General features: G+C 38.4%; 1 protein-coding gene across 3 annotated transcripts; it reads right to left on the bottom strand.

Moving 5' to 3' along the window:
- Window positions 1-369: 369 nt before the first annotated feature.
- Window positions 370-10378, bottom strand: casp10 (caspase 10, apoptosis-related cysteine peptidase). Of its 3 annotated transcripts, XM_036567060.1 has the most exons (14): window positions 9914-10377; window positions 9508-9606; window positions 7632-7909; window positions 7082-7187; window positions 6224-6359; window positions 4912-4994; window positions 4634-4685; window positions 4492-4550; window positions 4361-4388; window positions 3404-3460; window positions 3200-3276; window positions 2987-3107; window positions 2325-2832; window positions 370-1569 (listed from the first exon to the last, which is right to left on the bottom strand). In XM_036567060.1, the coding sequence occupies exons 1-14, from the start codon at window positions 9923-9925 to the stop codon at window positions 1416-1418; spliced, it is 1770 nt and encodes a 589-aa protein (XP_036422953.1). In that variant the 5' UTR covers window positions 9926-10377; the 3' UTR covers window positions 370-1415. The 3 variants fall into 3 exon arrangements, with proteins under 3 accessions (XP_036422953.1, XP_036422962.1, XP_036422969.1); XM_036567069.1 differs by lacking the exon at window positions 3404-3460 and having other exon boundaries at window positions 9914-10378; XM_036567076.1 differs by lacking the exon at window positions 9508-9606 and having other exon boundaries at window positions 9914-10376.
- Between the last annotated feature and the right edge of the window lie 109 nt (window positions 10379-10487).

Below are 10487 nucleotides of genomic sequence, written 5' to 3' on the forward strand. Positions count from 1 at the left end.
GAAATTGCTGCACTTGTAGGCTAATTTGTTGTGCATTCAGCTACAGATATTTTCCAGTGACAATGAAGCCCCCACTAAATAAACTGTAAAATATAAAAGATATAAAGTGTATTTACCTTGCTTTCTTTTGGTAAAATACTCTCTGAAATAAACGTCTGTGTTGACTGAGTTGGAGTCACAAAACCTTTAATTCATGATCCGAGACTTTCTGACAGTAATTAAAAAAAAACTTAGTGGAATATAATAAAATGAGTGATTTTGGTTTAAATATTATTAGAAATATCTACAGTTCTGTTCAGAACTTCAAGAATCAGTTGTAATAGAAAGATATTCCCACTGTAGTGCTAAGAGCAGCTCAACATTGTGGTTCAGACACTTTTTTATTTTTAATCACAGTCATCACTTTATAATACAAAGCAGCAAATGCATTTGTTCCAACTTACAAATAAAGCTATCTGTAGCTTGGACAATTTAATTCAAACATTCATAACTTCCCACAGCATTTAGCATAAACATAACTGCAGTACCTGATAAGAAATAAGAAAACATCTCAGTTGCTGAAACATGTTTTATTGACACCAGTTATTGATCAGGCAATGATTAATGTACTTCAGGATTCAGTTAGTTCCAACCAGGAACTAACTGAATCCTGCAGGGTGTTTTACACTGCAACGACTGATTTTCCATCTTAAAATTGGAGTGTGAAAGTTAATCCAAATAACTGAAACTACAATAAAACATCGCCTGCACACAACTAAACAACTAAATCATGCAAGAAAATGTCTTACTTTCACAAATCATTTGCTATAAACCTTTAGTGAAATGAAGAAAATGTACAGTAAATCAATGTATGAATTACAACTACAAAGAAAAATAAAAAACAGAAACGAGCCAAAAGAAAATAAATGAGGAGATATAGACAATAAAGAGACATATTGCAAGACAAGCAAGTTAGATAACTTGACCAAGGGAAAAAACAAAACAGTATGCATGAAACAATAGTCCATGAGTTGATCCATATGAAAATAGTGGAATTATTTGGTAATTAAAATATATTTGTAAAATGTACTATTTATTTGTAAAAAAAACATTTTAAAATTGTTTGTAAAATACCTGTCATTTTACATGACTTACCCGTAAGCCTGTCATTTCTTTTAATGTTTTATACATTTAATATCATATCTGTTTAAGATTCACATTCAAGTCGGTAAACCCAAATGTGATTCACACAGTGTCAGGTATACAGAAGAAGGTTTTAAGTATGCAACATGTAATATTTGGAGATACTTACATGATTCTTATCTATCTACTAATGTATGTTTCAGAAAAGTATAGGTTTGTGTTGTGTACAAATGACAAAGGTCTTGTGTATTGCTGTGAGTAACAGTCTAGATGACATTCCTGTTAAAAGATGTTTAAGAGGGTGGAGAGCTGCTTGGACTAGGGAAGACAATTCTTTTTCTCAGTGTAAATTCTGGTTGTGGGATCTGCTTTTTTTGTCCAGTTTTGTCGGCCTTGCTGCTCACGTCATTGTTCACTTGAGTCAGAATGGACAGCAGATCAACCCCCCTACACACACACACACACACACACACAAACACACACACACAGGAGAAATACAAGGGGAAATTATATTTAAACAACAAATGTACCTGAAGTATTTTCTGGTTCAGTGTTCCCAAGCATTAAAACTTTCTGGTGAGAATTCTACTTTCCCCGCAAACATTCCACTACAGACAATAAATCTACACAACATTATGGGTGTTAGTCCAGAGCGTGTCACAGTGAATGGCAATTAGATTCACTTAACCCAGTTCCTGTGACATTATGCCATATCCAGATGTCTGTAAGGAATGATGGTTCTGAGTCTATAGAAATACAATTTCATGACAGTCTCCTACCCTTGAATGTGTTTTCTGTTTGTGTGATGTGTATTAATATATGTTATGTGTGTGTGTTGTCTTAACTTTGGCTAACTTTTTTAAAATCTTATTTTTCTTCTTTTTGATTCCGAGTTTGCAAGAAAATGTGTACTGTGAATTATAATAGAAATATATTCTATGCTATAGAAGTGTCTGTAATTGTAGGCATACTGAGCATTATAGTGCATATGTAACATTACAGTGCATTTTTTTCTGTTTTTTTTATGGATGTTGCACTTTGTGTGTACTGAAATTTCTGAAAATACTGAAAAGTACTCATTTGTGTAAACTATGCTTTCACCAGGCACTGTGGCCTTGTTTTGGCAGTTGGATTTACAATGATGATAGTATGTTAGCAATACACTCACATACATATAGACACATGAATCAGCATGCGCTCACCTTGGCACCAGCTGTTGCAGGTTCTTGCACAGTGACTGTATGAACCAAGTTCCCCTCGTTTTCTCTCTGTATGAGACAAAGCTTGGCACCGTGGACATGGCCAGGAGGAAGTCAGCCCCTGAGGGTATGGACTCTCTGGGCACGCGAGCATCACAGACGATGCCTGTCTCCATGCTGTCGTTAGGGCCGTCTGGCTGCAGGAAAATCACCTGCTGCTCGTTTGAACCCTGGCAGGCCTGGATGAAGAAGAGTTTGGGCTTGTCGCTGAGGGAGAAGCACTGATGGCCATACAGAGGATCCATCAGCTCCCTCAGCGCCACCTTCTTACCGTCCACCCCATACACGCCACCCTCATAGCCATGAGTCAGCACACAGCATGCCACACAGTCAGCCTGTTTGTGGTCACGACTGCACAGCTTCTTCAGCATCTCCAGCATACTTGCCCTACTGCAGTCACGCACCACCTCCGGAGTAAATCCCAGCCAACGGAACACATTCTTTAAATTTTCTGTGCACACACACACACAAAGAGAATTAACCCACCAAAGAACCTCTTCTGGCAAGCAGTTAATCTAGCTATATACTGATCAACCTTTTTTGCTGTGTTGCAACATGCTCCAGGTTACTTGAGGTTTGAGTTCAGATGTGTCAGGTGTGCTTACCTGCATCTATGTCTGTTCCCTCTCTGTTGCCTAATGATATGCAACTCTTTGAGAAGTCATAGTTGTTGATAATCAGGCAGAATCCTCTCCAATCTCCTTTCATAGCATATTCCTCCAGTTTCTACAACACAAGTGCATGAAGTTGTCATACCAGAGCAGACAGACAGAAACACACACTTAAGAATTAATGATAAGGAAATGGGAGTATATTACCAAAGTGCTTTGTTGGTTAGGGCCAGAACAGTTCTTTTCTTCAACTGTTGAGGTGATCTCCACATGGTGTGATTGCACTAAGAGCAAAACAGATATAGAAGCCCTCAGAAATTAGCAGAACAGGTATAAAGGCCAACAGGAATTACCTGATCATACATTGTTAGAGAGTGCTTAATAAGATGAGGAAGGGTTGTGGATGCATACCTTCATCAGAACTCTCACTGAGACTCAAGTTAGCCATCTGTCCCTCCACATTATCACCTGAACACCATAATACATAGTACACACAGCTAGCTAAGGTTCCACATCACATTACACATGAAAGAAAAGTCTGCTTTCTGGATATAGACTGACTTTGTTAGAGAATCCCCCTAACAATCAAGTTTTATAAATGGCAGTGCTAGCCCAGAGGGTTTAACCATTATGTGGCCCCAAAAAGTATTTGGACATTTGTGCCATACCTAAGTATTATCTCTGTCCAAAGAAAACAAGCATCTCCAAAACGATAACTTAAAGAAGAGGGCAAAAACATTCTGAACTTTTAATGTGAAGAGATTTTAGTCCAAGCAATTCTGGAGCATTTCTATTAGTCTATTCATCATTCATTTTCACACAGCACAAAAGACAGCTGGTGTACTCAAATAATGTAGAAAAATGAAAATCTAAAAAACGAAGATACTTGGGTTTTTTGGGACAGCAAAAATATACAAGTTCATCGTGTTAGGAATGTCAAACTAAGTGGCATTTATTTTAAAAATACCATACCAACACGAAGCAATTTTCTCTCGTATTGTTTCAGCAGTTTCTTTGCAGACTTCTGCAGGTTTGCATTTAAATGCCTTTGTAGGCTTCCGAGTTCATGATCCCATCAATGAACCACTGTAAGAAAAACAGCCCCAGACCCAGTGTTTCCAACGTCATGCTTTACAGTACCCTCAGTGCAGTGTAGCTGAAATTGTTCTCCAGGCTTTCTCCACTCAAACAGTACCATCATTTTGTTAAACATTGTATAAAGTAACTAAAAGAAGTTTACTAATGATTAGTTTGTTAGAGTGTCTAAATACTTTCTGGGGCTACTCTATATGACAGCCTCAGCTTTCATAATATTCACTTTTGCGACTTATTTCTCTATTAGCCATTTTCAGGTCTTCTACACCTCACCTGAGAAAGATAACAGTGAAGTTGGCATCTGCGGAAGAAACAAAATGATGTTACTGATCTGCAAAGGAAACTGCGAGTGATCTGATTTTTGCAGTATGGAGGAAGCGGATAGGGCAGAAACATCAACAAACCTCAGCAGACTGGGGGTGGGAAAAAAACGATGGGGGGTACAGCACTGGATTCTCCAAACCTAAAACAAAAAGTTTAATTCTGAAGCAATCACAGAATCGTAATACTCTTTAATATACTTATTATACTACACAATAACTGTACCTTGTTTGTGTACAGCAGACATTGTGTCCCCATTTTGAGGTATGGATTCAGGCTGGTAGGATTAAAAATTGCAAATGAAAATCAGATTAGGAACACAAAAGGAAATACTATTGAAGGAAATTAGCTTGGCATTGGGCATGGTGACCTTTGGCCCATATGCAGCTAAGGGACTTTTGGACATATAGTGTATCTTGGCCTGTCACAGGCAGAATGTCACCAAAAGAAGTCTGATGCATGATATAAGGATAAATATGTATAGCTGCTGAAGTGTGTAATACCTGAACTGGCGTTTTGGTTACAGAAAAGTCCTGAGATTCAGTTTTATTCTTCCACTTTGTCTCCTGAGCAGTGATGCCAGCATCTATGAAAAGAACAGACAAACATTTTGCTTGTAATTAAGCAAGAGTAATTGCGTATACTATAAAAATTGTAATTACATTGCTACAAACTGTGATTGCAATATATTAAAATGCATTGTGCGTTTATAATGTGACATGGAAAAAACTGACATAAAGACTTCTGTCTGATTGCATCAATACCTTCATTCAGAAACACTTGCCTAGAACAAGGTGTATGAAGATATTTTATCATTATCATGATAAATTATGTCACAATACAAGTTCTATCTTGTCTGTACCAACCTAACTTACTGAATGTCAGAAAAACGTAAATTGCAAATTGTGTATCGTAAAAATGTCTGAAAGTATTGTGATACAATATTTTTGCCATATCGCACACTACTACCTAGAACTATAAGATAGAATGATTAGATGTTTACATCACACAGTAAAAAAAGAAAACACACTGGCTGTGTCTGAAATTAAAGGCATCTGTCTTGACACCTTGCTGCCTGTGCTGTCTCCTAAGTCAGCTTTGTGATGAATGTACCTGCAATCAAGTGGCATTTAAGACAAGCTTTGAAGGCAGCTATACATCATGTTGTTGCCAAGCTACAACAGTTTACTGCAAATTGTTAGCATCATGAGGTTAGCATCTTTCACCCAGAAAAAAAAAGTCTTTTAAGAAGGCTAGCATGCTTAACCTCTAACCAAAACAAAAAGTATTGTATTTGTATGGTCAGTCTTCCCCATTTTGTCAGTGCTATTTTTTTCCTAACCACATCAGTGCTGATACAAAGGATTACGGGATACATATGGCAGCAAATGAACATATCTATGCTGCCTTCAAAAAACAACCAAACAGAGCAATTTCAACAGGCAGCATTTTATACAAACATTCAATTCTGACATGACTGGGTGCCTTTCTGCCTCAGAATACTGTATGACTAGTCAGCATTTATTATATTTCAGACACAGCCTATAAATGGGCTCATTTGCATTTTGCAGCCTTCTCTGATATCAGTATTTCAAAAGCCAAAATTCTGATAACAATTAACAAACTATATATTGCGCAGCCAAAATTTGGAACACCTTGACTAAACTCTGTTCGCTAATATTACACACCAAATAACAGAAGCGAATTAGGTCAGCACACATGCTGCTGGACAAAGTGAAGTATACATAGAAAATACACACTAAATTTGTACAACAGTCTGAAAAACATGAATTAGTACATTACTGTGTTACTCACCACTCTTCATTTTAAACTGTTTGATTCTTGCCTGTAAACGGGGATGGTTGCTGCCAATAACTCTTTCTATAGTGTCCAGATTATCAGCATCCAAAAGACCTGCTTTTTCCAAATCCAGAAACAACTGCAGCAATGTCTGTAAATGTTATCACAATAGCAAACATCACAACATTACCACTCATCTGAAATGGTCATTTTATACAGCACAGTGCAACAGTCTGAGATCACCCTTTATGTATTAAATATCCTGTAATTAAGGTCAGAGTTAGAGTCAATAGCTAGTGTGTCCACCCTTTGTATTTTTTTACAGCTTCTATTCTTTTTGGAAGACTTTAATTTTTTCGAAGAAATCTGCTCCAAAGTTTACTCTTAGAATTGGTTGTATTTTCTGCTTCTCACAATGTGAGTAATCCCAAACACATTCAGTGATGTTGAGGTCTGGACTGGGGTGGTCAGTCCATTGTTCTGAGAACACCAGCAAATTGTATGATTTGAATTTTTTGTTTGTTTTATCTCTCTAGCCAATAACAGCTTCTTGGCAGCTACACATACTTTCAAACCAAAAGCATTGAGTTTTCTTCTCATAGTGGAAGGATGGACAGGACAGACCTGTGGATTTTTTCAGATCTGAAACAACAGCTTGGTTTTCTCCTTTCTCTCAAAGATGAAAGCTTTAAATACTCATGATCTGATGATGACAGTTTTGGTGGTCTACCATGTTTTTAGTCTTGTATCTCCTCATAAATGAAAAAAGTTTATAACTTACTTAATGTTCATTGTGACTGGAAATCAAGAGTGGATCCGAATACAGTACAATTTTCAGATTGAGGGCTGTATGTGCACACTGGCCACACTCACCGTGTCTTTCTCCAGTATTCTCAGAGGTAGAGTCTCGCTCAACAAGAACTTAATGTTCTTTAGATCATTAGCTGAGGTGTTCTCTGCCAACTCATACAACAGCTCTCTATGAAAAAGGAGGGACTTTATAAAATCAAACATATCACTGCCTACTAAAGTTATTACAGAAAGAAACAAGCTAAAGAAAAAAAAACAACTTCGTCTTTGCGGAGGAGAGTAAAACCACAAATTTACACTCACATGCTAAGAATCATGATATTTAAAAGTATCTGCATCTTTGCATTTAAACAGGTGACAAACAGAGAAGCATTTCATCACTGACCTAACAAAACCTCAAATTTCCAAAACAGTAACTTTGTGGCAGAAGGAAAATGTGTTCTTAACTATAATCTATGTTAATGTAACAAAATCTTTATTCCAAGTAATTTTGGACCATTTCTATTGGTCCATTACCCCGGTTCACACAATGTAAAAGGCAACTGTTAAATAAAAAAAAAATGAAGTTACAAAGTCTTGATATGATGACAATATACAGCACACTTCCACTGACCTGTAAGGGGAGATGCGTCTGTTTAAAAGCTGTGCACCCAAGCGCAGCTCTTGGATAAGTTTTTTGCGTTTGATGATCCTCAGCAGCTCCGTGAGCAGAGAAGGGTCTTCTGAGGACAGCAGGTCCTCCTTCTGCAGCAGAAGAAACAGATCTGTGGCTGAGGTCACTGTGCTGAGGTCTTTCCTGAGCAGGTCAGCGCAAAGAAAGACCAGCTCCTGCACCTCAGCTTGACTGAGGGAATCCTGCACCTCCAGCAGCATCTTTGGGAACTCCAGTGTCTATAATCATGAGGAACAGGTGATGAGAAAGTGCCCAATTTGGAACTGACAAATTACCAGAGAAAAACACACATATATATATATATATATATATATATATATATATATATATATTTTAACTTCCCAAACTAAATTTACTTCAAATACAGGGGTTAGATTTCCCTCATTATTCAGAGCTAACAGACATTTTTCATGACCTTTTCTACGCATGTTGACCAAGTATACTAATAACTGTGGAGCTAAGCCACCTTTTTACAACAGTTCCTCCCTGCGACTTCGGAGGTCATAAGTACGACTTGGTTTGTGTTCACGTAGTGTTTGGGTTTCTTTCATTAAAGAGAGTCTGTGTATTTTGTGTTATTGCAACAGAGTGGAGAGCAGAAGATGCTTATGAGAGGAGCAGTGTTTTCATGGATGTGTTCCATAACGTGCTTATAAAATGGATAGTTCAGGTCCTAAAAACTGATTGAGCTGAGCTGTGTTCAAAGCCGTTGTAAAATCCACGATTTAAACTCTTAACTAGAACTAGGCTGATCAGCTAGTTAAGAGGCTAAAATATAGCTAACAACCTAAACCTGCCTAAACAACTCCATCATTAATATCACAGACATGAATTAAAGTACTTACGTTATGATTAACTGTAAAACGGCAGTATAAATGGCAGAATTTCACGCTTCAAATGTTCATGTTTCAGTCAGAAGTAACATTAGCATCAAACCCAGGCTGAATCCCAAACTGCTCCGTACTCCCTAAATAGACTGCTAGCTATGAAAGTTTAGAAATTCTAGCCTCTGCAGCCAAATAGCGCATCATTTATCGAGTATGGATGTGAGTCCAAATGACTATTAGCCATATTTTGCACCGTTGATGTGCAGGATTTAGTATTTAAATTCCTACGTAGTGCACTATGTAGGGAGCAGGGAGCCATTTGAGATTCAGCCCCAGCAGGGGAAGAGGGGTACTGTTGAATTGGTGCTAAATTAGCTTTGTGGTGGTAATGACCAAAACGTACTTGCATTAGCCAGTGCTGTGCTATTATGTGTTAATTGTTATACGACATAAAGTAAAAAAAATAATGTAGCTAATGGCTGCAGTATACAGTGATGGGCGACCTAACGCCTTCTCCTCATTCAGCAGTCCATGGTTACTTGTTTTTGTCGATTATTATTAATAATCAATTATTTTCTGACAAAATGTGTATTTTATCATGTTTTATGTTGGCCGCCGTTTTATAAAAGCAATAAGCCATTACAGGGAAGGGATAGAACACCCTTCCCGTGATAAAATCACAGTAACGTGCGGTCTTAAGTGGCTTATTGCTTAATTATACCTGTATTTCTATGTGTGGATGGTTTTAGCTTGCAGTGTTCAGGGTTGTGGCTGATGAATAACTTAAAATATAGCCAGTTTGTTAGCGGCTATCATTGCTTTTTTGTTGACACGCACCCAACTCGGGGCTCATTGAAAAATCAATTTCCCACTAGTAAATATACGACACTGTGGTGGCGTTCATGTGCATTCATCTCGTATATCCGATGTTTCCAACAGGACTTGAAGGCAGCATTAGTTATCCTGAGAAACAATGCTTTGTGAAATACCTCCATACACCGCGAATGAGGCCCAGGCGGCGCAGGAGAGTTGAGGGCTGTTGGGAGGAGGAAGTGTGAGGGCTCGGACAGGTAGGCAGTAGGTGAACGCTGGATGTCCGAGACACGGTATAATCAGCGGGGCACAGATGTCCAGCAAAACACAGGATAAAAAGTGAGTTTAAACCGCGATTCAAGAGAGTCCAAACCGAGATTTAAAAAGAAAGAAAAACAAAAACACCAACAAACAACTCTCAACAGTAGCTTGACGCCTCCTGAACAGTACACTGCCTCCACTTTCCACTGAACATGTAAACGTTGTCAGAAGCAGCCTAATTTACCTCCACCTTTAAATTCCCCTAAAAGCCCCTGTAACTCTGCCTGTTTAGCTAATGATGAGTCAGTACACAGTACTCACCCTGTCTCCCATGCTGGAAGGCGGCCTTTGCCAGCAGCGTCAGCTCAAAGCAGGAAGAAACTTATAGGTGTTTTTCATATTTAAGCCTAATGGTCAGGAATAGGCCGATCTGACCTGGCTCTCCAGAGTGACTGAGAACGAACCAGTTAAGTACAGCGATCTGCCTTAAAATCTACAAACGACGAGCTGCCTTTACGTTTAAGGCTGCAGAGTCACGCAGTGCGAGTTCTCGGTTTTATATGCTCAAAGTGAAAATGAAACTGTGACGGGAATTTCTTTTTGCGGCGCAGCGTCGTTTCAACAAGTCCTACACTTGTAGAAGATTCACTGTGCAAAAACACCCGGGCTGTTGAATTAAAAATGTATACAAATGGTGCTATACTGTTTGACTAGAGAGCGCTAGTTTGCTAAGACAAGGGAAAATAATGAAACTAACCAAAATCACCCCCTCTTACAAGAATAAATGAACTAGTCCGTTCTGTTTTCGCCTTACAGCGAGTCACGAGGGCTGCGTCCAAGACCGCATACTACCATTTCATAATAGTGGTTTAACAACAGCAGATTGTGATGTTAT

Source organism: Colossoma macropomum, unplaced genomic scaffold, assembly GCF_904425465.1.
Source record: "Colossoma macropomum unplaced genomic scaffold, Colossoma_macropomum, whole genome shotgun sequence".
NCBI classification, from domain to species: Eukaryota; Metazoa; Chordata; class Actinopteri; order Characiformes; family Serrasalmidae; genus Colossoma; species Colossoma macropomum.

Coding starts and splice junctions, on each gene's coding strand:
- casp10 (XM_036567060.1), bottom strand. Junction 4,995..6,223: donor ACAGTTTAAAATGAAGAGTG/GTGAGTAACACA, acceptor TTCTTTTCATAG/ATGCTGGCATCACTGCTCAG. Junction 3,461..4,360: donor TTCACTGTTATCTTTCTCAG/GTGAGGTGTAGA, acceptor TATGGTGTTCAG/GTGATAATGTGGAGGGACAG.